This window comes from Zootoca vivipara, chromosome 3 (assembly GCF_963506605.1).
Source record: "Zootoca vivipara chromosome 3, rZooViv1.1, whole genome shotgun sequence".
NCBI lineage: Eukaryota > Metazoa > Chordata > Lepidosauria > Squamata > Lacertidae > Zootoca > Zootoca vivipara.
Window position 1 is genome coordinate 39,181,627 of NC_083278.1, and position 26,423 is coordinate 39,208,049.

A 26,423-nucleotide genomic window follows, 5' to 3' on the forward strand; every position below is an offset into this window, starting at 1 on the left:
CCCAAAGAAGAAAAAGAAACTCTATAGGCTTCTTTCCTCCTGACTTTTCTCAGCAAAAGTTTTTCTTTATTATTTCCAGTTACATAAACAGAGCAGCAGAAGCATTTTACCTGATGGCAGCATGACAATTTCTCTTGAAGGGAACATAGCTCAACTTGTAGGTTTAGCTACTATACACAAGCTAGCTGCCCTTAGGTGTGTACTTAAGTGAACAAAAATAACCTACAACCCAGGAACTGGTGGATATGGGGTTGCTTTCGACTTCCATTTTATATCATAAAAATAATCACAACTCTTCATCTTAGGGTCATGGGCAAAAGATTCCTGCATTGCAGGGGCTGGACTAGATGACACTTGTGGGAAGGATCTCCTTGCAAGCCTGAGGGGCAGCAGAGCTTTGCTGAGGCTACAAAGCGGCAACGGCTGCATTACCCCATGTGTCAGCTGTTAGGCAGGGGGGCTGAGCAGCCTCAACAAAGCTTTGCGGGGGCCCTGAACATAACTCATGCGTAAGTGGGGAGTTGCCTGTACTCTAAGAGTACAGTACTATGCTTTTCAGACTATTAGCAGGATATACCTTTGAGCATGAATTACCAGCAAATATTTGTTTAAAAAACAAAAACTTGGCTTATATTTCTCAATACTGACAAGACTGTATTTTAAGTTAGCTGACATCTCTCTCCCCTGCTTCGTACCACTGAAATTAGAAAGTATAGCTTTCTACGAGACCAGCATCAATTTATAAACACAAAGGATATGTTGTCTGGCAGGTGCATACTAACACTTTGGTGGTACAACTGGTTTTAATCTCCTTTAAACAAATCATGTAGAACCTTAATTGGAACAAAATCAGTTATTTGTGTTTGAAATATACCCAGGTTGTACTATGAAAGCTCATTCACTGTGACAGAGAGTCCATGGGATTTCTGGTTTGTAACCAGAGAGCTGTGTGTTTTTTAAAATCATGTCATTACTGACAATCAAGATGCTGAAACCAACAGCTGTGGGAACTCTATATACCGTAGTAGACCACACACAGAAACAGAGGTAGTGCATTGTATACTGGGGGGGAAACAGTTTGTACTGTGCGTTATGAGAAATGTTAAGGCTACTGACCTGTTGAGGTATCATGTAATAACTACCCAGTGATTATCAATGGGACCATTCACATTGAAAGATGCTTTCAAAGTAAAAACAGAATTGACAAAATACAAAGCTCTACAGTCACTCAGTAAATATTTCGAGGGTGAGGAGGCCATAGTCAGGTATTAGCATTGATATAGTTCTCTCACAAAACACAGAAATTTGAAATGTGGTTCAGAATAGTCCAAGACACAATGGGGGGATCATAAAGTAAGACATCTTATACCTTTCACTCAAAACTTGGAACACAAAATCTACCTCATAATAGCGGCTAGCACTTTGGCAGAGAACAAGCAGAAAGCTATACATGGGGAAATGAAGGACTGTAGGAGTCCCTTGTTCACACACTAGGCTCAGAATATGGTATTGGGATGATGGATTTGCAGTAGTCAGAAATGCATTCATGCTTGCAGAAATAAAGCTGTGATTGCTAGTAAACTATAGAAGCACCTTACAACAGGGACAAGTTCAGCACTATAGGTCTGGGTCTTGATAGAGATGAAATTAAATGCCTGTATCTTTCTTTAGTCAAAGAAATGCATGTATATTAAGGACCCCTGACCATTTGGTCCAGTCGTGACCGATTATGGGGTTGCGGCGCTCATCTCGCGTTATTGGCCGAGGGAGCCAGTGTACAGCTTCCAGGTCATGGGGCCAGCATGACAAAGCCGCTTCTAGCAAACCAGAGCAGCACACGGAAACACCGTTTACCTTCCTGCTGTAGCGGTACCTATTTATCTACTTGCACTTTGACGTGCTTTCGAGCTGCTAGGTTGGCAGGAGCTGGGACCAAGCAACAGGAGCTCACCCCGTCGCGGGGATTCAAACCGCTGACCTTCCAATCAGCAAGCCCTAGGCTCAGGGATTTAACCCACAGCGCCACCCACATGTATATTAACATCTAGAAAAAGTAAAATACAACAAAGCTGCTTCTGATCTTACATTTCCTTGCTTAACGACATGAGAAAGGAGCTGAAAAGAACACATGTGAAAGTGTCCTGCCAAACTCCCCCACGCAAACCTTTAAGATGCAACTGTTATCAGTATATTTTATGTTAAAGGCATCATAATTCACTGGGTAGTGTACAGCAGTGATTATGGTCCCCTTCCTGCAGGTTTACAACTTAAAAAGAAAAAAAAGCTAAAGGAAATCACAGAACAATACTGTTAGATGCACTCCTATGAGGATCTTTTATAGTGTTAAAATAAAGCTACATATGCAAACCACATTGTGAAGGAAACAAAGAAAGCTAGCCTGTCTTTGATGAACTTACTGCATGTTTCATACCGTATCTAAGAATTCACTGCAATTCAAGAATATAAAATAAACATTATATCAAAAAACTTCAGATGGAAAGAATCTAGTGCAGAAGTCTGCATCTATAATTTTGTCTGGCAGCTTTGGAGAGGTAAGTCAGGAAGCTACCAATTGAACATCCTGTAAGGATATTTAATTAAGCTAAGTGTTACGCCTACATCTTTAAACCATTTGAGAGGAAGAACTATTGAATACTTGTGGCGGAGAGGAAACTTAAGAGACACAACAGAGGCTGTTTTCCCTTTTATATGTGCAACACACTAAAATATTAGAGAGAATGGGATACATGTGAATGCCTTCCATATTCCTATGTAACCCAATTTGAGTGGTTACACATCTTATTTTGTATAGGAGAGTCCTCTTTTTTATCTTTAAACCAGACTGCCCATTCAAGTAAGAAGAGCCCTGAACTTGCCCATCAACAGTTAGGACCTGCACAGCAGACAGGTCACAGTCTATATAAACTATAGCAATTATTTTTAAAGGTTTGTATATATATACATACATATACATATTATATATATATATTTGTGTGTGTGTGTGTGTGTGTGTGAATCTGTGCACATGCAAATTTTATGCACACCTCTTTTTTAGCATCACATTTTCTCTCTTTTTTACTGATGTGCAATTAGCTACCCTAACCCCCATTCGCTGTTAGGCTACTTGGAACACCTTTTGGTGTGGGTCCCAAGGTGTTTGATCAGCGACAGTGTCAGGTGAACAGAAGCTTGCAGCAGGCCTCCCATTCCCTGCAATGGCCTGTCACAGTGGTGACATGCAGACCAAGAACGAAGTGAAGAAAGCAGGGCTTGGCTGTTCCTGCATGGAGACAGACTGTGTCCCATAAATGAAGTGGGAGTGTGGAATGGTCCTCCTTCCATAGCAGATTTCATTTCATTAGATCACAACTGCATTTGTACCAGACTGAGCACATCAAAATTGTAAAGAATTACAAATATTATATGACCTGGCCTAAACGGGTTTTTTTTTTAAAAAAAAAAAAAAGCTTAACAAGCAAGGGAAGGGAATGTAACTGTAATCTAGTGTAACATTACACCCCTTGTCATTTGTTGGGTTTGGAAAATCTGGCTCAAAACACAGCACATATGTAGTTATCATAACTGTAATTATGCATAGATGGGGAAAATACCTAAGTTTATTGTTGATTTGTGATATAATCATTTTTTAATGAAACACAGGGAAAGCAGGAATTAACCTCAATATCAGATAAGTTACCAGTGCAAAATCTATAAAGAGTTGTGGATCTGCTGGGATACTAATACCAGAAATACCACAGCAATTCCCAAGTTAGAGGCTTTCTAATGACATAACTATGCTATTCTGTCATTTTTATACTATATTTTACACTATTTTCCTGAAACACTAATACAGAAAGGAAATGGCTTATGTTTCCATTTTAGTAAGATGGGGTCCCCCCCTTCAAATAAGACTTCAAGAAAAAGCTAGACAACCTATTATGCCCATTTGGTAACATCAATTTACTCTATTCGGAGGTAATTAAGTAATGCTGAGGACGGACTTCAGTTTTATTATACTGGTTTATGGGATGGGCAGTTAAAACAGGTCCATGAGAAGGGGGAAATAATATTTAAAAAATAATATGGGCATGAGGCAAAAGCTGGAAATAAATTCTATTACAGTACGTCAAAAGCCCTCAATAAAGCTAAATGCTCAGGAACATGCTAGTACCTAACCTGTATTTTCAGTTAAACACTACATATGCAGCTTCATTCACATTTTGAATGACATAACACACCATAATTGATTATATAAAAACTCAGTGTACAACTGTAACACAATTGACAGATTTGCACAGCATGATATTAACCTGACCTAATTCACATGGCTATTGTGAGGATAAAATGGAGATGGAGAAGAATCATGTACACCACCTTGAGCTCCTTGGAGGAAAGGTGGGGTATAAATATAATAATAAATGATAATAATCCTAGTTAAGCACAGGTGGTAGCCCTGGGAAAGGAAAAGTCCATTGTCCTCTTTGAAATACACAATCATGCTCTAGTCTGATGACCTCAGATATCTGAGTACCAGTACTTGCTCCACAGAAGTCATTTCCTTGGAGCAGAAAGCAGTGCTATTTTACTAGAAAAAAGAGGTGCCAGAACTCACCATGAACACCTCCCTTGTTCTCTTATAATGGCAATGGCACCCATCTGAGAGCTGCCAGAACCAAGTTCCAGCTGGGAAAAAAGCCCTAGCAGAAAGTACAGCCTTTTGCAATCTCTCACTATCAGGACTGGGATGGGAGTTTAGCCTGAAATACGTTGTCTCTGTGCAAATCAACATAATACTGGGAGATATAGTGGCTGTGGGTACTGTAGTTTAACATCATAAGGTTCAATGGAAGATATTCAACTCAAAGAAGCAGACAAATGAGAGCTGGTGACTTCAAAAAGAGGAAGAGAAAAGCACTACCTATTCCACACCACATCCAGATCCTGATCATGGGGTGGAAATCTGACTGTCTCCAAGGTCCTATCCAATCCTGGTTCAGATGGACCAGGAAAGTGCTTCCTCATAGGCTTCCTGCTCCTTCCAATGCCAATAATGTACAAAATGTTGGGAGCCTGCCACTCCAGAAACACAAGCTCGCAGAGCTGGCCTGGATCTTGGTACTCCTTTCCCTTCATCAGTGATGTGGGGCAGAAAGGTGTTCTTAACCAGAATATTTTTCAGTGCTGGAAAGTACCTACTCCATGTGGCACTTTTTTCTTCTCAAAGAAGCATAAAATGCTCCAAATCTGTGCCCTCATCCACCCAACTATCAAATTATTGCTATCACAGCATTTAAAACAAGAATACATATTTATCCAGGACAATATAGTGCAAATTATGCAAATTATTTTAACACAATAATATCACACACATCACTGGAATTCAACTGATTCAGGTTGCCAAGCAGATGGTCAAAAATGAAAGGGTCCTTTGTAGGGTTGTTTCCCTCATATTTCTAGCATTAATACAACAATTGCAAAACCCTGATAAGGGCTGTGGAATTACAATTACCATTAGTATTGTGGATTCACTTATTTTCAGAAGTGATTATCAATTTATAAACAGCAGCAGATCTTTCCCTTTAAGATGAAGTCTAAAAATATTAACTTCTGAGCATTTTACGCATTGTGTTGCTCAAACATTTCAGTAATGGAGTTTATAGCCCCTTAAAAGAGAACCAAGGGAATCACTGTAAACAGTGATACTGTATAAATATACTATGAGAAAACTCTGATAAAATGAAAGAAAGAAAAAACTTGGCTACCAACACAACTGGAAGGAAAATAAATGTGAACTGCAGAGACTGCCTGATGTTGCCAAGGGCAATAATAGCATCTTAAAGTGATTTAAAGAGTTCTTATTTCAACATTTTTAGAGAAAAATAAATTACAAAAATCAGACCTTTGTAATTTTTATTTTGAAACTGTAATCCACCTTTGATATTAACAGTGCTAATATTTTTCAAATTATTAAATCAATGTTGGATATTTTATTTTACCTTTTATTAACATACAATATTGGTTCTTCCACAAATCTAGTTCAATTAGGCAATGTTAAAAATAATTAGGAATTATTAAAACGCTGAAGTACCACCAGTTTATTTTTGTAGTGCTACACAACTTGCAGTTTACCTATGCTAAAAGTACACTTAATGTAGTTTGAACTATCCTAATGATTCGAGTTTTGGATTACACTCAACTATCCGGGGGGGGGGGGTAGCAGAAACCAGCCAAGAGGAAGAAAGATACAATTACTTGTATGTGAAGGATAACCTTACATACCTTGGCCTCCGAAATGCTATACCATATTGTTGGCATGCCAGACCCACAGTGGGAGTATAAACAATAGGCATGAATCTTTCAATATCAGAAGTCAGCACTTTATAGAATAGTTTTTCATTTCGATCCTGAAGGCTCATCAGCAGAATATATCTGTGAAAAATGAATTATATAATTATACAGTCATCTATATATAAACCAAAAGTGAATTAGATATAAATAGGTATTTTTTCAATTAAAGGTATTTTTCATCTCTGAAAGGATGTCTCTTTCAAGTCCAAGGCACATTAACTATACCATATCACCACCAGACTTGAAATAAAAAAACACATATTGAAAGCACGCGGGTATCCGGGCAGCCCCCCGGGCAGTGTGGCGGCACCGGGCGGCCCGCTGCCCATGACCCCGTTTGCGGTCTGGGAGGTGGACAGCTCCGGCCCCAGCTGCGTCCCACGGTTAGTCCCGCCTTCCTTGCGCTCGCTCCGGCGGGCCCTGCCGCCCCGTCGAGGCTCCGCCTTCTGCCGCCCCGTCGAGGATCCGCCTTCTGCCGCCCCAGCCGGGATGCTCACCCTCCGGGAGGCGTGGACGTAAACCACGCCTCCTGGGGGGATCCCGGCCACGTCATTGCCAGCCAGCCAATTGGGTGGCTGGGGGGCGTGGCCGGGCCCCATGGCTTGCCTGCCCCCCCTAGTTTTGATCCTGGGTACGCCCATGTGGCTGGAGCTGGTAGCAGTTGCAATCCCACAATATCTGGAAGGTCACAGGTTAGCCACCCCTGGAAACTATAATTTGTGTCTACTGCTCTGCTAAGTTTGATAAGGTTGCTAAGATGACTTTGCTATCTCTTTTTTTATCCCCCCCCCCCAACTAATATTTAAGTCTATTCAGTTTCAAACATAAATGCTTTGGAGAAAAAGAGGCAATAAAAATGGTTTCAAAGATCCCAGTGCACATACAAACACTTTTCAGCAGTCATAATGGAGTTTCTACTTACCCTGACCCCCCGTCCCCCGTACATCACCCTCAGTTCTTCAGGCTGCTGGAGAAGTTGCTCCAAAAGGTCCTGAGACTTTCTGAAGCAACCTGTTAGCAGTGCTTGGCAGCTGTTATCAAAAGGAAGGTCTCTAAAGCTTCTCTTTCATTTGCTTTATTCACTGATTACATTTTCTCCCACCTTTCTCCAAGAGAATTTAAGGTGACGAGTGCATAGGCTTCTCATGTGGTCCCCCATCAGACAATGATCAGACCCAAACCCATTTATGTTCAGGATGCTGCATGTATTTCTGTGCCTTGCATATCATATCCATTGCAAATGCAGAAGCTCCTTTGGACACTGGCCAGACGTGTCAGATAATAAAGGTATACAATTGCAGTGTATAATTTCCATTATAAACATTTTATCCATCAAATGGGAAAATAACTAACATTTTGCACATTCATTTTTTCCTAGGTATTTTCAGAATTGCTTGCCAGATGTGCATTATTTCATGTCCAATGAATACTTTCACCTCCTCTCCATCTCTGTCTTAGACACATTTGAAATCCAGGAGGGTTTCCCTCTCTAAAGTAACCAAGTTCATAATCTTTCATTCTGAACGATATATAGTTTTTCTGGATGAACCTTTTGGACACACCATTTCATTTCTATAGGAAAATGACAGGTGGAGAATGTATTATGCATAACCTAATGCAGACTATGCCAGACAGTTCAGGCATGCATAGCAGCCAGAGGAGAGGGCTGAAACACAGTCTTTTTCTGAACAGTTGCCCACTTTCATTTTATTTCTTCATTTTCCAAAACCAGCTGCTTCTATTTAAACCCCTAAGAATATTTCATTCTCCTGTGCATTTCTTTAGGAAAAAAACCGGGACTGCAGAGCCTGCAAAAGTGATCTTTTCAGCAAAGTATGTGGAAAAGACTAGTGGAATTCTTTTTTCTTGCTTGCTTGCTTGCTTTTTTAGGGAATATCCTTTAAAAATGTAAATGCAAGAAAAGCTTGAATTTTTGTCCCATATCTCATTTGCCACCAAATAAAAAATAAGCAAGCAACTATAGAAATTAAGTGACACCCAACACAATGTTAGCACAAGAAGGTTTAGAGTTGAAGTTGATGTGCACAGCTTAACTGCCACCAATATAATTATACGAGTTGTGCCAAGTGGTCATGAAACATCTTTCACAAGCACAAAACTCCCACTGGATTTGGTTGGTTCACTAAACCAAAAATTCCCACTTATGAAACCACTGTTGAACAAGCAGGCTGCCACAAATGGATATAGTCCTTCACGTTAAGAACATAAGCAAACCTGACTCTAATTTAAATGGTTCAGTACTGGTGCTGTGTCTATCACAAACACCCTCTACTAGTAAAGCTGATGTGCTGCATGGAGAAAAAGAGGATGGGTCAGGTGTCTTCTACTCCCAGTGGGTGGGGCGTATGAAGGAACTTGTGGGAAACATCATCCCCTTCAAAATCACAGGAATCAATAGTTACATGTGCATGTTACTCCAAGGCTACTACCAAATGATGGCAGCAGAGAGCAGTGAGCAGCTTAATGCAAAACTGGTGTAGCCTGTCAATTAAGCTAAAGGGGAACAGCCTCACATAGAATCAAGCACAGAGTAAATAGGGTGCACTTCCATATCCATTGTGGATGCTATATCTGCACTGCAGTACATTCAATGAAATGTACCCCTGTATTTATATGTAACAAAGAGTGTATTCTACTGAAAACACTGCAATGCAGACAGACAGTATCTACACTAGATTGGGCATCAGGATGTACCCTTTACAGGCATGTCAAAGATTTTACATGCCTATACTTCTTACATTTATACTAGCAATATAAAAAACACCTCCAAACAAGCCACTACATGCTTTTTGATTCCATAATTAAGTATTTCACAAATATTTTTCAATTATGCTTACTTTTTTTAGTGCAAACACCAGTTCTGTCAACTGCTCAACAAAATTATCAATGTTTAGACTTAAATTACCATATAATTGGCTACAAATCAGGATGAGTGGCTGTTTGTGCACATACAATTCCATGCTCAGAGTAGTGTTCTTGTTCAGAAAGAGGTGCTCAGCACACTCTTTGGAAAATGCCCAAGCATGCAGTGCTTCTCTCTGTTCCTATCATGTTGCTCTTTTCAACCTCCTCAAACAGTCCATTGTGCTGAAGAACTGCATAATTATCAAGTTAACATGAGGACACTGGCCACTGTGATTTGTTAATCAAATGTCTGTATATGCAGATTACACTGTCAACGACCTGGTACCGTAATTATGGCAACATAAATCATTGTTTAAATTCGTTTGTGTGAGGCCAAGGTGTTGAGATGAACACCCAATGAATTTTTTCAGTCCTTGTTTAGCTATGCTGATGAAAGAGAGGCTGTTTTTATAAATGTGCAGAAAGTGAAGGCCTCCTTTAATTTATCTTGCATTATATTTGTAGAAACTATAAACAAAGGGTGTTATCTCTCAGTTGCACATGAGGCCAATATGGATAACTGAAGTATGAAGAAATTTACTGTATTGGCCCAAACATGTCACACCCAAATATAAGCTGCACATTTAAACCTCAAGGGGGAAAAGAAAAAAAGACAATACCCGAATATAAGCCACTCCCTTCCTCGCTCTCTCCCTTCCTGGCCTTGGTACTACCCTGCGTTGCCGTGCTCCTGGTGCTGTTTGCCCCACGCTCCTGGCAGCATACTGGATAATTTTGTACGGTTGCAAATATAAGCCGCACTTTAACTTTTCATGGTCGGAGTTTGGGGGAAAATTGTGGCTTATATTCAGGCCAATACAGTACAGTATAACTGGTTGAATCTCAGCATTTGTCATATTTTCCCTAAAAGCACTTTTTAAAAACAAATATCTGAGTCCCTTAAAAATGATTCAAGTTCAAGACTTTACCTGTCCAGGTCTGATGCTTGTCTTTCAAAGTTTCTAAGAACCCTTAAAACTTGAACGTCTTGACTAAGAAAACAAGGAGGTAGCAGTCCATGAATATTCAGCTGTTGTCTCTCTTGCAGGGTGAAAGCCAGACCCTTTAAAGAGAAGAGAAAAGTGTTTATTGAAAAGAAGATACATTTAAAATGCAGTGATAGTTAGTTTGTTAGAGAGAACCACAATACACAACATACATACATACATCTCTATATACTCATAAGTTTTAAAAATCTTTTTTTTATAATTATTTTTATTAGTTTTACAAACAAAAAGCAATAATCTTTCATTTTACACAATAAGATACAGCAAGACATACATTTCATATTTTCACGCCCTCTTCCACCCCACCCCCCCAGGCCCCCTCCTGCCACGAGAGGTTCCTATGAAGGCTGGACGGTCGAAGGCGTTTCATTTCTATAGCCGGGCTTATCTCCTCCCCCCTTCCCCCCCTTCCCCCCCTTCCCCCCCAGAGCCCACCCCTGCCACCAGTGCGCCCCAGGTCGATGAGGGAAGACAGAGGAGGGCAACCGCCCAACTATCTACCCAAACATGTCTTTTGACCTAAGACAGAAATGAAAAAAAAGAAAAAGAAAAAACAAAACAAAAAGGGGGTGACTTCCCCCCGGCTCTCCCCCTTGATTATCATGGTTTCTCAAAATCATTACATACAGTTTCATTGCAAAGAAAAAAAGAGAATTCCAACTTATCATCATTAAACTTACATCATACCATTATCAAAATTCATAAAAACATTTTTTAACAGATATCATATTTTAATTCCCTAGCCTGATCTTCTTCCCACAAGGATTTTTCATAATATTACTCCTTTCCTTTATTACTTCCTCCTCTCTCCTGAACTCCTTCCCCCATTTGATACAGCGATTCCAAAATAAATCCAAATTCCAAACTCAAATTCCATAAACCCAATCCCAATTCCATAACCATTTTTTCCTTTTCTAGCCTACTTTTAGGTCAAAATAACCTCATCCCACTCCCAATGTATCCCATTTTGCCACCCAAGCATTTGCCCTCCCCTCTCTCTACCGCTCTATCATACCACACTCTTTCCCTTGCCTATGTGCATTTTCCCACATTTCCCATGAAATCAGTCCCACTTCTTGTTGCTCCACTTCTTGTTGCTCCAATTCAGAGGTAACAAGGCATTCACATAAATCCTGCTCAGTCTTTTCTCCTAGCTGGGCTTTCCCTTCTTCCTCTTCTATGTAATCTTGCACTTTATCTTCAGATGTTGATTTCCCATTATCAATCCCGTTATGGATAACTTTATTCAGTTCCTGACATTGTTCCCTAATGTCTCTTAGCTGTGCATTGAGCTGTTGTTGCCCAGTTACAATGTCTCCAAGAAGTTTTAACACTGTCCTCTGAAAAACAGATGTTCCGGATGTTGACATTCTCACACAAAGGCAGAAGAGAGATAAGAGGACAAAGAGCCATGGAGGGTCTGAATTCCCAAGCAAAAAAGATCCAATATGGCTGAAAAGTAATTTCCCAAAGTTCTTATAATACAGTCACTGTATCTCTTTTCTTTTCATCGCAAATCGTTTAGCCTTTATTGTTGACAGCTGTCAACCTTCCCTCTCGTAAGCACCTCGCTGCTTCTCCTGGGGTACCGAGTCCCGGGTTGAGAAGGGATTTCTTACTAAAAACTTTCCTTTGGGCTTTTAGTTCTCTATATTCCTTTTCTTCTGGCTTCGGGCTAAAACACTGCCCCTGATTGCTCAAAGGGTAGAGACTGACTCCCGGTTTTTTGGTTTTTTTTGGTCTCTTCCCTTAAGCCAATTGTCCAAATCAAATTCCAAATTAAAGTCCAGACTTACTTTGACATTTTATTTTCTTGGGAGAATCCGCCGCTTACCGGGTAAGGACTCGGAGCTTCGCTTCTAGGAGGTAAGTTGGAACCCAAAATGGCTCCCGCGACTCCACTCCGCTGGTTCTCGATCGCTCTACTGAGCTCTCGGGCAGCGGAGGAATCGCAAACGGAGCAACCGCTGGGTGCTTTAGTCACCGGGACGCTCTTCCCGATGTTTTTGTGGGGAGTCCGCTCGCTCTGCGGACTTCCCCCCCTCCGCGAGGCCAGGGACTTCGGAGCGCGAAGTCCCTGCATCCTTCTTCACCGGCGCGGCGGACCGGAAGCCCCAAGTTTTAAAAATCTTAAACCAACAAATTTTTATATATTATTAAACTTGCTTCATGATATGAACTTATAATGCATCATTTCAAAAGTATATTCCCCCCTTAATACAGTATTGTATAAAAATGTTTCCTCCAAACTTATAGAAATGAATCCTTTTTGCAGTTTAAATGTGTCCACATAATATAATGAAACTACTAAGATATAAAAGATCTATTATAAAGCACAGCTGACACCTACCTGTAAAAATTTACCCCTTCTGTTGTAAAACAGGTAATTCTGTTGTATGCCAGACAGAAACTGTCAAGGTACCATGGAAAAGTGCATACAATCCTACCCTGCTTTAACTACATAAAGCTGCAATGGGTAAAGGTAAAGGTACCTCTGACTGTTAGGTCCAGTCGCAGACGACTCTGGGATCGCTGCGCTCATCTCGCTTTACTGGCCAAGGGAGCTGGCGTACAGCTTCGAGGTCATATGGTCAGCATTACTAAGCTGCTTCTGGTGAAACCAGAGCAGCGAATGGAAACGCTGTTTACCTTCCCGCTGGAGTGGTACCTATTTATCTACTTGACGTGCTTTCAAACTGCTAGGTTGGCAGGAGCAGGGACTGAGCAACGGGAGCTCACCCCGTCGCGGGGGATTCAAACCGTCGACCTTCTGATCAGCAAGCCCTAGGCTCTGTGGTTTAGACCACAGCGCCACCCACGTCCCAAAGCTGCAATACTTATGCATAATTGACATGCTGCACGGATGCTGCTTGTCAGGCTCTAATTCAGAACTGAATACACTCACATGCATCATTCACAATGTTTCCACAGCACAAGAAATAATGAAATATGGATAGTTCCATTTGTTTTCCAAAACAAAGTATGATAGAATCCAAGTTACAAAAAGGGATTTTTGTCCAATGAGTTGGAACATTGCTAATTTTACTTTTAAAAATACTATAGTCTCTATAGGCAGGTGATTACTAACGGCTCCTATTTACTGAAGTGTCATCTCGATTTCCTTTCACAAAGCTTGTGCAGAGAATAGATTATTGCCAGTTTTATTAGCCATTCGTTTTGATTTGTTTGTGGGGATGTTATGTGACAATGATCATTTTTCCTGCATTTATTCTGCTTTGCTTGCAGGAATTCACACGTTTCCTTTTAGTCATTCATTCATCTCACAATTTTCAATGCCTTTTCCCTTCATTTTTCTGAACTACAAGAATTTTGAGAACCCCTGATCAAATTGTAAGCATACAGTTTCTCTCTCCCTCTTTTTATTCCTTTGGAGAAGATTAGGCTGCTGCAGAGATCCACTTTAGCTATGGTTGCACAAATCTTTTGCATTTGCAGCTTGTAAGATGAAGACCAAGATTCTCAAAAACATTTTTTTAAATCATCATTTTAGAATAAACTACTGGCTTAAGGCTGTTGTAGCAATACAACTGATAAAAACGTTCATATCAATACAAAACATCTGGAATATCAAAATAGTTTTCTTATCTTTTGATTTCATGGTTTTTTCAAGCATCGCAAAGATGACCAAGTATTGAAAATGGAAAGAATGTGAAAATTTCAGATATTAAAATTATTTAGCAGAGTTTTAATAATCACATATTTTTAAAACTCTTTTAGGAAATTATATTTTAACTCCTGGAGTATGACAGACGTTCACACCACAGGCAGCCAAAACATGTTATTAAAAAATACTCAGAGGTCTCAGAGGTGAACATATTTTCCACATATCACTGCAGTTATTATGTCAAGTGTTCAATTATTTCAGTCAGCTCCAGACAGACTTTAAATCTGCATACTGTACTGTATGTGGAACAGGAGCACCTTATTACTTGGCCTGCACATTTTTTACTTTCACATCATCACATTTTTAATGAATATGGGGAACTTAATAACTTGAGATATACATTGCTTTTGCTTCTGAGATTCTGCATAAAAATGTGTGTGTAAATAGTATGAATTTTCTTCTTGTAAAGCTTGATGAATGCTTTACTACCTATTGAGAGATTATATGAACTTGGCTGTTTCCAAACTGTTGCTGGAAATTCATATACGAGCAAATATAGGCTGTGCAATTAAAGTGGATTTGATGCACTTGTGCAACGAACCCACTTTTTAAAAAAGTGGTAATAAGAAAAGTGATAGGGAAATGTGTAGGGAAGTGTGGAACAATAACAACATCAGATGGCATTATATAGCCTCAGTGCAATGAAGAAATGTTATATAAACAGCAACATCACATAATCTACAAACAAAGAATGCGGACACAAGTCATGATGAATGCTCAATAAACAGCTTGTCTGGAACAGGACTAATGAGAGGGAAAATGGCAAAGGTTCAGTCCTAAAAAGCATTGCTCCATTATCATTCCCATTCTTAATTTTCCCCAGAATGCCTCTAGGCCCTACATCTTCAGGGCATTATGAGGGAAAGTAGTAGGTGGGTAACTGCAGTCTTGGCAATACACCACAGCCATAGTAAAAATGAGCAAAAGAACCAAAAAAAGACTCACAGCCCACCACCACCTCTGACAAACCTGGTAACTGAGCTACTAGGGTAATGCAGAGAACCCACCAGGTTGGTACAGGGTTCGCTCAGAAGGGATCTTAACCTCCTCAAACCAAGTTTTGGCCCTTCTAGAAACCAACTACATTAATATGTAAAAACACATTAATAATGATAATATAATTTAATATTATGGTCAGAGACCAGTTTGTAAAACACATAATGGGATTGCACTCCCAAAAGCAAAGGAGACATTTAAAACAATATACAGCAATGGCTTACATATTTAAAAAATACGCTAAACGCGTAAACACATAAAAATCTTTAGGAAAAACTACCATAGAAAATTGGCCCAGAGTCACCGTATGGAGATTTTCTTGACGGACTAATTTGTATCGGGGGATGGTCTGTGCCTACAGATCTGTAGACAGAATCCTGCGACCATCCGGGTCGTCTTATGATCTTTGCCTAAAAGGAGATTGAATTTGTGTTTTTCCGGGAGGTCAGCAACCCTCTTCAGCAAGTGGTCAATAGTATCTCATTATAGAAAGGACATCTAAAAAATAGATGTTCGGGGCTTCCTATATTCCCCAATGGTTTCTCTTCAGGTCGTATAAACACAATTAAATATATCCCCACACTGCCTCATTTTTTTGCCATTTTAAAAGCATCACTTTAATACAGCAATGGTCGATAGGCACACTTTTATGAAAAAGACAATTATGTTCTCTCTCTAATCTAGCATCTAGCATTTCTTCTCCAATTCTACTCCCCACAGATTGAAGTGCTCAACGTACGAGTGGGCACTGAACATTCCAAGCCACCTACATCGTACATAAATTAGATTTGGTCAGCAACTAAAGAAAACATATTTATGGAAGTCTTCTGGTAAACAAATACTGCATATACAAATACCATTCAATTATTAAAAAGTGACTTGTGTAACATTCATATTTCACTAGAAACATGCATCCATAAATTGTACAGAACCAACAACAGCATGACAACCTACATGGTTAAAGTGTAGTCACATATCCATCAATCTTTTATAAGACATGTTTCCTGATTTAAGCATAAAGTAATATTCTGACACTGAAAATTATGGGTGGGGGGGATTACAAAAATTGAGAGACAAAAATTCAGTAATAACCCTTCCAAGAGCACAGCAGCAATTGAAGCAAAAGAGCATTTTACATATTTTACATATGAAACAAAAGGATAAATGGGTCAGATCTAGACTGTTAGCTGCATGTCACTCCCACTGAAGTCTGTTGAACAAGTCACACCATAACATGTCACATTTATATCAATTGGAGAAATTTATCATTACAAATGTACAAAACAATTTTGGAGTGGGGTGGGGTGGAGGAGAAATTCAAATAAAAACAATTCTGAAGTTTTTTAAAATGTACTTTTTGTGGAATTCTCTAAACACAATGAGTTGGATCCAAAAGTTTTGTTCTTTGAATGGAATGAGAGGAGCTTCCCTTTGCAGAAGCAAGGTTTTGCTCACATAAGGCCTTTACAACACAGAGAAACCAAATCAGGTTGCTATATTTTTACAAGATAGATTCAACTTTATATTTCATCTGAGTTTGAAGTTCTTGCAGAAGATGATGCTTAGTATCTGAAAAATAAACCATTTATATTGCCTATAAAAGGGACCAACAGCCCAACCTGAGTCTTTATACATCAGTATTATGTGCTTAGGGACCCAGGTGGCACTGTGGGTTAAACCACAGAGTCTAGGGCTTGCTGATCAGAAGGTCGGCAGTTCGAATCCCTGCAAAGGGGTGAGCTCCCGTTGCTCGGTCCCAGCTCCTGCCCACCTAGCAGTTTGAAAGCACATCAAAGTGCAAGTAGATAAATAGGGACCGCTCCGGCGGGAAGGTAAACGGTGTTTCCGTGCGCTGCTCTGGTTCGCCAGAAGCAGCTTTGTCATGCTGGCCACATGACCCGGAAGCTGTCTGCGGACAAACGCCGGCTCCCTCGGCCTATAGAGCGAAATGAGCGCCGCAACCCCAGAGTCGGACACGACTGGACCTGATGGTCAGGGGCCCCTTTACCTTTACCCTTTATTATGTGCTTAGGATGAAAAGATAACATAAGGATGTCATGAAAACTACTAGTTGCTCTATAGGCTCTGCCACAAGCAAATCTGCCAATGCGATTTGCTGATCAGGGTGCAAACAGTTTGTGCAAGACAAGCAGCATCCTACAGAATACAGACAAAATAAATGGGATACAGCAAGCTACCACTGATGTGAGAATAAATCTGTAAGCTAGTATCTTGGCTTCTATACTATTTATTGGAAAGCAGGATGGAAATCGTTACATTGCCACATATCCCACTCAATCTTTGTGTTCTTTATCACGAGTTGATTATGATTTCCAAAACTGCAGCTATTTTCAACATAAACAAAAAACTTTGGAAGTATAAACCTGGGAGAACCCTTGAATTTTCAAAAATGTTTCTTTCCAAAGGCTATTTGAGTAATAGAGAAAAGAGGAACATAAACAAGTTGAAATTAGAACTTTTAGGTATTTTCTGTTCACAGGAAGGCATGTTGGTACATGGTAACAAAATATTTGATTCTGCCAAGGGTTTAATGGTGCTACTTGAGCACATCAACTACAATAATGACAAATTCAAGAGAGGTAGTCACACATTCATCAGCTGCAGAAAATAAAAGTCTTATGGCACCTTAAAGACTGACACAACTTAGGATAAACTAGGTATGTGTCTTGTGCTGATATACACAACTAAAAATATAGAGCCCCTATATGCAGGAATATGCAGTTGTCCCTTATGGGGATCAAACCTGCAACCTTGGCATTATCAGCACCATGCTCCAACCAACACTGTAGAAGGGCTCCTTGAACACCAGGACTATAATATTTTTTGTAACTATGACAGTGTGACTCAATTTTAAAATCTCAGATTATTCGTGTTAAACCAGAACACTAATAATCAACACATTACAATGTAACTATTCTCATATTCAGCTAGCTACCAGAGTGTTAATGTTATGTTTAGTAACAGTTAGTTTGTTCAAAGGAATGGCTGTGGGGCTTGAGCTTGAACAAATGAGTAAACTGTGTATACTTGGTAATGTGCGGAAGGCACTTTGAACAAACTGCTCTTTGCATGTCCCAGGGTTTAGCAATGGCCTGAAAGCAGGTTCTGGGCAAGACCTTGGTGAGCTCTGAAACGAAAGATGTATTAGCCATACATGAAGCTTTCTTGGCCCCACTGGTGGTGAATGTTTTTCAAGACCAGCAGAGAGCCCACCACCCAAACAGTGCAACGATTTCCCCTTTGTACAGAGCACACAAGATCAGATATAGCCTAAGATTATCAGTTTGCAGGTCTGTCTCTTCAAGGTTAAGTGGGCCCACTGAGGGTGCTATCCCCAAGAGTCCCTGATATCACATAACCAGCACTGAAGCTTTTTAAGCCTCTCACCAACAAGGGACAAAATGTAGACATTCCAATTGGTGAGTGGCTTGACCTTATTCAAGTTTGGAGCATGCAACCTTGTTTCCCTGGTCAACTTCCTAACAGTCACACCATTATCTGTCTATGAACAGCTGTTCTGGATAGGGTAACCTGTTGAAATCTATAATATGGTTCAGCTTGTCATAAACTCAGAATCTTCAAACATGCAAATATACACCTTGCTTATTTTTAATTTATCTGCTATGATGAGAGAGAGAAATGAAAGGGAAGAACAAAATGGGGGGGCAATAATTTTATTGTTTTCTCATAAATAAAGATAAACATAACATAAACATACTCGTATATCCCAGATTACAAATTTAGGGATATCTCTTCAAAATACAAAATAACCATTAAATCTGTTCTGCCGAACTTGACTTCCCCCTTACTTCATCTTTGGTTTTATTTGTTAATTTTTAAATTCCACGCTTTATTTCCATACTCTATTTTTTGTATACTTTATCTTCATCTGTACAAACTCTATTTCTACTATTGTAGACATTACATCATTCCTGTTAGTGTTTTTACTGTTTTACAATACGTCTTAAGATATTCCAAAAATTTACTCCATTCTTTTTGAGTTTTCTGGTCTTTTTGTTCTCTTACCCTTCCAGTCAATTTAGCCAATTCTATATACTCTGTCATTTTACCTCTCCATTCTTCTACTGATGGAATCTCTGTTGTTTTCCACCTCTGTGCCAATAACATTCTGGCCGCTGTGGTGGCGTACATAAATATTCTTTTTTTTTTTTTGAACAAAATAGGATTCCATTTGAATGAAAACAAAAAACTGCCTTGGTAAATATTTAAGTTCCCAGCTGGGGCATCTGTCTTCTCTGAACTAAGTATTCAAAAGCAGAGTATGTTTCCTTATTTCAGGGTTTCCCCCACCCATTTCGAAGGAATGCGGGATAGCTTAAAACCACATTTAAATATTCAATATTTTAAATATCCATATTTAAGGAGTTACAGCTTAATATTCCAGACACACACTGTCCTAGATGCTTATCCTTAGCTATGAAATGCCTGCATGCATAGAAGGCATTTGCAATATTTTTAAAAGGCCAGAAAGGTTGAACTAAGAAATATAAAAGGAATTTGCAAATAGAAGCCCATCACTGACAATCTGTGTGTTTCACAGCGGATAATATTGGATGACCTGTAGTATCTTTAGCAAGGTATCCAAGGCAAAGCTTAGAGCGGTCATAAAAAGAGGAACTTTAAGTATAATCTCCCCATTCAGCACATTGCAAGGGCAGGGACAGAACACTCTCGCCAAATGTCTGAACTGATTACTTGTAGAGGGCTTTTGGAACTAGACTGCATGAAATTATGCTGGGGGTCATGTACAGAACCTGGGCCTAGAAAACATTTTTGGGGGAGAGGAGGCAAAGGAATTGCAGACCATTATTGGAGGGAGGGAGACTTTCATTAGTGCAATATAAAGGTAAAGGGACCCCTGACAATTAGGTCCAGTCGTGACCGACTCTAGGGTTGCGCGCTCATCTCGCATTATTGGCCGAGGGAGCCGGCGTATAGCTTCCTGTAGCAAGAAACATTTGCAAGGGAGCATCTGTTAGCCCTTGGAATTATCTTTGTGTGGTGTAAAACAAGACCCTGCCCTTTCCCCAAGTCCTGTGTGCTGGTTTCCTTTTTCATGGGGCTTTGGAAAAGCAGAAAGTAAGAGCAGCATGAGTCTTCATGCTGCTTTTGCCTCTCTAGTGCAAAGGAAAACAGACTCCTCCACTTCTTCTCCACAGGGGCAGATTGCATGAAATGGGATGGGGGGGGGGGAAACATTGCTGACACTGGCAATTTGACATAGGAAGTTGTGGAGCCCTGGCCCTACAAAAATGGATCCATTTTTGTATTTTTGAAATACTTGTCTTGTAAGTTACTCTAAGAATAAAATTTGGAGATCACAACACTTCAAACATGTTTCTATTTAAACAAAGCAAAGAATAATATCACATACACCTATTTATCTGTTTCACAGTAAGAAATAGATTTAGAGAATTGTTATATTTTGTGGTTCGTTTACACTTCTCTATCCAGAAAAACATGTTCAACAAGAAATATTTTTACTTAGCAACAGCCATTGTAAAAATCACCTATGAGAACATGCTCTGGGTAACATTACACTTGAGGTTACTTGCCGTATGTGTTTAACCAGGTTCCAGATGTGAAGTCGAAATGTAATGCAAGAATTATACTATTAATAGCTTAGAAAAAGATTATAGTCCTCGTGGGGCAGAGGTGTATTTCATAAATCTAACAAATAGCAGCATTTACTTTGGTGGCCTGCAGTACTCTGTGTGCCAAGCCTTTTCAAGTGAAACAAACTTACCATGGGTGAGTGGTCTTGTTTAATAAATATGGTATACACACACAATTATGGTACATATGCCCATTTTCAATCAGTACCCAGCGCACTCCCACAGCTGGTTTGTGAAATTATGTACACATATTAGCCACAAATTCAATCCACATCTATCCTGTACTTTGAGAAATACTGCATTTGATGTGTTTTCCACCTAACAAGTTTCAATCCAATTTAAAAATATAAGTCACACCCATGGGCGTGGCCAGGGATTTTGTTGAGGGTGGGCAGGCCTTTGGTTAAGGGGGACAGAACCTCAGTTGGCTATTTATTTATATTGATTTTTATTGATTGGGAGGGCAGCTGCCCCTCCCTGCCTCTCCGGCTACGCCCATAGCCACAAACCCTCTCTGCTCACTAGTTTGGACAGACAGCAGGCAACTAAGAAACACATCCAACCATGCCGATGTGTAAAATGACATACAACATAGCTGCCAAGTTTTCCCTTTTCTCGTGAGGAGGCCTATTCAGCATAAGGGAAAATCCCTTTAAAAAAGGGATAACTTGGCAGCTATGACATACAAATGCATTTGAAACACATTATTCACTGTGCTTTAAGGTTATGATATGTACACAACCATAGTCTCTACACTTCCCATATAGTTGCTGATGTCATGTGTCACTGTGCAGAATCTGAAATATAGATAGGCAGATAGATGCCTAACTAGAAACTGTACAACTGGTCAGGTTAAAAGTTTATTCTAATAGCAGCCTTGGTAGATTATATGCAGGAGGCAAATTCACGTTTATGTGTCATATTTATATTGCTTAATTTAATTGACGTCTACTTCTGCTTCATTGACTATGCAAAAGCCTTTGACTGTGTCGACCACAGCAAACTATGGCAAGTTCTTAAAGAAATGGGAGTGCCTGATCACCTCATCTGTCTCCTGAGAAATCTCTATGTGGGACAAGAAGCTACAGTTAGAACTGGATATGGAACAACTGAGTGGTTCAAAATTGGGAAAGGAGTACGACAAGGTTGTATATTGTCTCCCTGCTTATTTAACTTATATGCAGAATTCATCATGCGAAAGGCTGGACTAGATGAATCCCAAGCCGGAATTAAGATTGCCGGAAGAAATATCAACAACCTCAGATATGCAGATGACACAACCTTGATGGCAGAAAGCGAAGAGGAATTAAAGAACCTTTTAATGAGGGTGAAAGAGGAGAGCGCAAAATATGGTCTGAAGCTCAACATCAAAAAAACCAAGATCATGGCCACTGGTCCCATCACCTCCTGGCAAATAGAAGGGGAAGAAATGGAGGCAGTGAGAGATTTCACCTTCTTGGGCTCCTTGATCACTGCAGATGGTGACAGCAGTCACGAAATTAAAAGACGCCTGCTTCTTGGGAGAAAAGCAATGACAAACCTAGACAGCATCTTAAAAAGCAGAGACATCACCTTGCCGACAAAGGTCCGTATAGTTAAAGCTATGGTTTTCCCAGTAATGATGTATGGAAGTGAGAGCTGGACCATAAAGAAGGCTGATCGCCGAAGAATTGATGCTTTTGAATTATGGTGCTGGAGGAGATTCTTGAGAGTCCCATGGACTGCAAGAAGATCAAACCTATCCATTCTGAAGGAAATCAGCCCTGAGTGCTCATTGGAAGGACAGATCGTGAAGCTGAGGCTCCAATACTTTGGCCACCTCATGAGAAGAGAAGAATCCTTGGAAAAGACCCTGATGTTGGGAAAGATTGAGGGCACTAGGAGAAGGGGACGTCAGAGGACAAGATGGTTGGACAGTGTTCTCGAAGCTACGAACATGAGTTTGACCAAACTGCGGGAGGCAGTGCAAGACAGGAGTGCCTGGCGTGCTATGGTCCATGGGGTCACGAAGAGTTGGACACGACTAAACGACTAAACAAAAATTTAATTGAAAACCACAGTAAGGAATGTAAATGAATAAAATATTAAGTGTTAAGACTCCACGGCAATATAAGTTCTCTATAATGATATAACAAGCTACCGTAGTTGCTCACAAATTATTATCATTTGCTTCTTTAATCTATTTTTTAATATAAGGAACCTGAACATTTTTAAAGGACACATAGTACAAGTCCAGAAACTGAAGTCAAGGTAAAAAAGTTAATTAAAATTTCATCTCTTCCAGTTCTCAGCTCTCATCCAACTAGTAAACATCTCATCCAACACATGTGGCGAGAGAAAGGTTTATCTGTAAGCATCCCTCAGGAGCTGCTCATAGACTAGTTCCAGACATCTTTTAAAGGCCAAATCTGCTTTATGTTCACACTAATAATCTCCATGTGCAGTGTTTTGTTTTGGTTTTTTCCTGAAATCAAATCAGCTGATTCACTATTTTCATAAGTGCTGCCTGGTTTTTTTCTTGTTTGTTGTACTGTCTGGAAATCAAGGTCTATAATAAAAAATAGCAGCAGTGGACATCAGAATTATTAATAAGGAAACCCTACCAACTGAAACTATCTGATGTATCTCAATTATCATATAATCAGATGGCTATACTGTCTGTACTGCTGTAAAACTTTGAGAAGCAAATAAATCAAAGGTTGAACTAGCTGGCTCACAACGGCCTGGTTCACAAGTAACACCAACTATGAAAAAGTATGGACAAACAAGCATGCTAGAGTCTAGACTCTCTAGACTCTAGAGCAAAAAATATGGCTACTTCACTCCTTCCCTGCTCCTGCTCCTGGAAGCAGCTAACCCATGCTTTGGCTTAGTGTTACAGTATATGCAAACCCGGGCTCATCAACTACAGTACAGCAATTTGCATGATCACCCAGTTCACATATAACACAACAAAAAGCTAAAGAATGACTTTGTGCAAACAAACCTATCAGTTCCTGGAGAGATTGCAACTGCTGCACAACCATTGGGCTAAGTAAGCTATGGTTTGGCTTGGTACTATGTTGAACTAGTCAGAATGAAAGCAAATAAGTGGCTTAGTTTGCACATCATGCATAAAATGTGAATTTGCAGGCTCCAGGAGAAGAGACTGCAGCCACATTGTTTTTTCCCAGTTGTTCCGCTGCTGTGCTGAGCTAAGTCATGGATTGGCATGTCATCCAAGTCCAGGCTCAATGTTTAGTTCTCTCCACACTAACCATGAACAATGTGTTTGTCCTATGGTTTACACTTCTTGGTTTGTCTGGGAGAGTTAAATCATGAACCTGGGTTCACACAACACAAAGCATGGCTTAGCACAGCACAACATAGGAGTAGTATAACCAGGTTTGAGCAAAGTGGACACAATCTCTTCTCTTGGCCCCACATGTTCATGATTAGCCAGTTTGTCTCAACATGATGCGCAAAACAGTCCACTATGTTTCAGACCAGCTATAGTTATAAGTATTAAGTTAGCACTAAGCCTCAACAAGCTTTTATTTTCATTTAACACCTTGTCATTTTTCCTGAATCACTAAAGGATGTTTAACTTAATGGACTAAACACATAGGAGCTAAAGCAGGCATCCCCAAACTTTGGCCCTCCAGATATTTTGGATTACAATTCCCATCTTCCCCGACCACTGGTTCTGTTAGCTAGGGATCATGGGAGTTGTGGGCCAAAACATCTGGAGGGCCGCAGTTTGGGGATGCCTGAGCTAAAGGAAGGGCAATAAGTACAAAAATCAATTTTTCGTCTGATGTTTTAAGAGGGCAAAATCAAGGAAAGCCTAAACAGCAGATTGGAAAGGTATTTGTAACTATGCGGCATTTCTAATTTGAGAGTATACTAATTGGATTTGTTATCTGTTCTGTTAGATCAGATTAAAATCTTACAGAACAGTGTACATTCCTGTATTAGGACACAAAGTACTGAACATATATTATAAGCATCACCGAAAGTTCAATAGTAGATCAAACATTTACATATGTACACCTTGTGAAATGTCTTGATGGAGAAGGAGTTGTCCGTCTCTTATAAGGGCCCCAACAACTAACCATCAGGGGGTCTAAAAATCTGCTTGGTTGACAATGAATCAGGCAAGGGTCCAAGAAGTATTTTGGGATCTGCAATATAAAAAAACTGAAGAACTTCATTGCCAGAGTAGCTCTTTCTGCAGTCTCTCATAAAACTATCCTGAAGTGTATGTTTAAAACTAGCAGAGAAAATCTCTGCTGCCGTAGTTCTTTCCAGTTACATATATCTCTGTATTGGTTTTATTCACTGAATTTATTTACTCAGTATTTATTCATTAGTCACCATATAAAGAAGACAGTGCAATTAAACAAGAACAAATTGCATATAGCACCAGCACTTTGGAAATCCATGCCTATTGATATCAGGCAGGCACCTTCACTGTACTCTTTCTGATGGTTCCGGAAGACATTCCCATTTAGACAAGCCTATCCAGGTGTTTTGAAAGAATCTGTAGGAGTTTAAGGTATTCATGCGGGGGGCAGGCAAACATCTTTGGGAAGAGCATTCCCTAGGTGCTGCAGCTGCAGTCACTGCTCAGAAAGCCTTTTCTTTCGCCACCTGCCAAATTTATGCTGATCACCAATCCTTCTTTTTCAATTCCACGTATAAAAGAAATTTTACTACAGTTTGGGTAGAAAAACAGTAAACCCACTCTCCACACTGACAAATTCCTGTTTAGGGTATATTATGCAAATCTTCCATATGATTATGTCCTCCTTAAGATATATGTGTAAAATAATGGAAATCAATCTAGACATACTCTCTTAGCCTCTGATTTCCATCAGAGATGGGAATAAAAGGTTTGCCATCAACATAAACAGCTATATAAAGAAGGCCATATAAATTAGAGATGAATTCATGTTTCTTAATAGCAACAAAATTAGAAATGCCATATACTGGGAGATAATAGCACATCTTTGTTTCTGAATGGTTTTTATAAGATTTGGGACACAGCTGTAATGCATAAACTAACATATTATATTTAGTCCTATGTGTATCATGTGTTACAGCAATTCCATATGAGTTTCTTCATTCCCAGCAGTGGCCACATGGAGCAAGAAAATAATAATGCTAATGCTTTGTTTATAACTTTTAATGTCCCTGTAAATTAAATCTGAATTATTATCACTCTATCGCAGAAGGTGGATAAGGCTGAGTGAATGTCTTGTATAATACCAACTAGTGATAATACTAGTGGTGTCCTGATTCATAGATCAGTCTCTTAGTCACTGTTGTCTGATGGAAATGACAAAGAAGTGATTTTGACACGTGTGGAGAAATGGCTGGATAGATTTGCAGAGCTGAACAACTACTATTCCATTTACATTTAGTTTTGGAAATATTTTATTAACAACAGATCTGGTCCAGTCTTTTTCTCCTTCCATAGTAAATCCAATTCCCTTGGCCACCTCTTGCTCTTTCTTGAGCATTCTGACTTTATTTTGCCCCACAGTGTGCTAGATTATTATTATTTTTTTAAGCATAGTTGCAATCTTTGGTCCCAGCATTTTCTGACCTCTATTTTGGCGCAGCTCATTAAAGTCAGCTACCGTCTGTGTAGTCAATGTTACGGTAATATCACAAAAGGGGATGAGACTTGATAGCATTGAATCTCTTCCAACTGTATGACTCTGTATGCCATTCTTAGTAAGATGATGTGGGGCAAGCAGGAGCCAAAGTTAGATCATCCTATTATATCTTCAGAGAGTTGACAAAGAACTAAAAAAGTTG

The 26,423-nt window shown here is 39.7% G+C and overlaps 2 protein-coding genes across 19 annotated transcripts in view; one reads left to right on the forward strand and one right to left on the reverse strand.

The window, feature by feature from the left end:
• Positions 1 to 26,423, reverse strand: part of ME1 (malic enzyme 1) — a 131,676-nt gene that overhangs the window by 96,410 nt on the left and 8,843 nt on the right. For both annotated transcript variants that reach the window (XM_035109508.2, XM_035109509.2), the window contains exons 2-3: positions 10,203 to 10,336; positions 6,280 to 6,429 (exon numbers count right to left, since the gene is read on the reverse strand). In XM_035109508.2, the coding sequence (XP_034965399.1) occupies positions 6,280 to 6,429; positions 10,203 to 10,336 (284 nt within the window). The remainder of the gene's footprint in view (positions 1 to 6,279; positions 6,430 to 10,202; positions 10,337 to 26,423) is intronic.
• The window catches only part of PRSS35 (serine protease 35), a 176,220-nt gene that overhangs the window by 92,369 nt on the left and 57,428 nt on the right, over positions 1 to 26,423 (forward strand). The gene's annotated exons all lie outside the window — the stretch shown is intronic.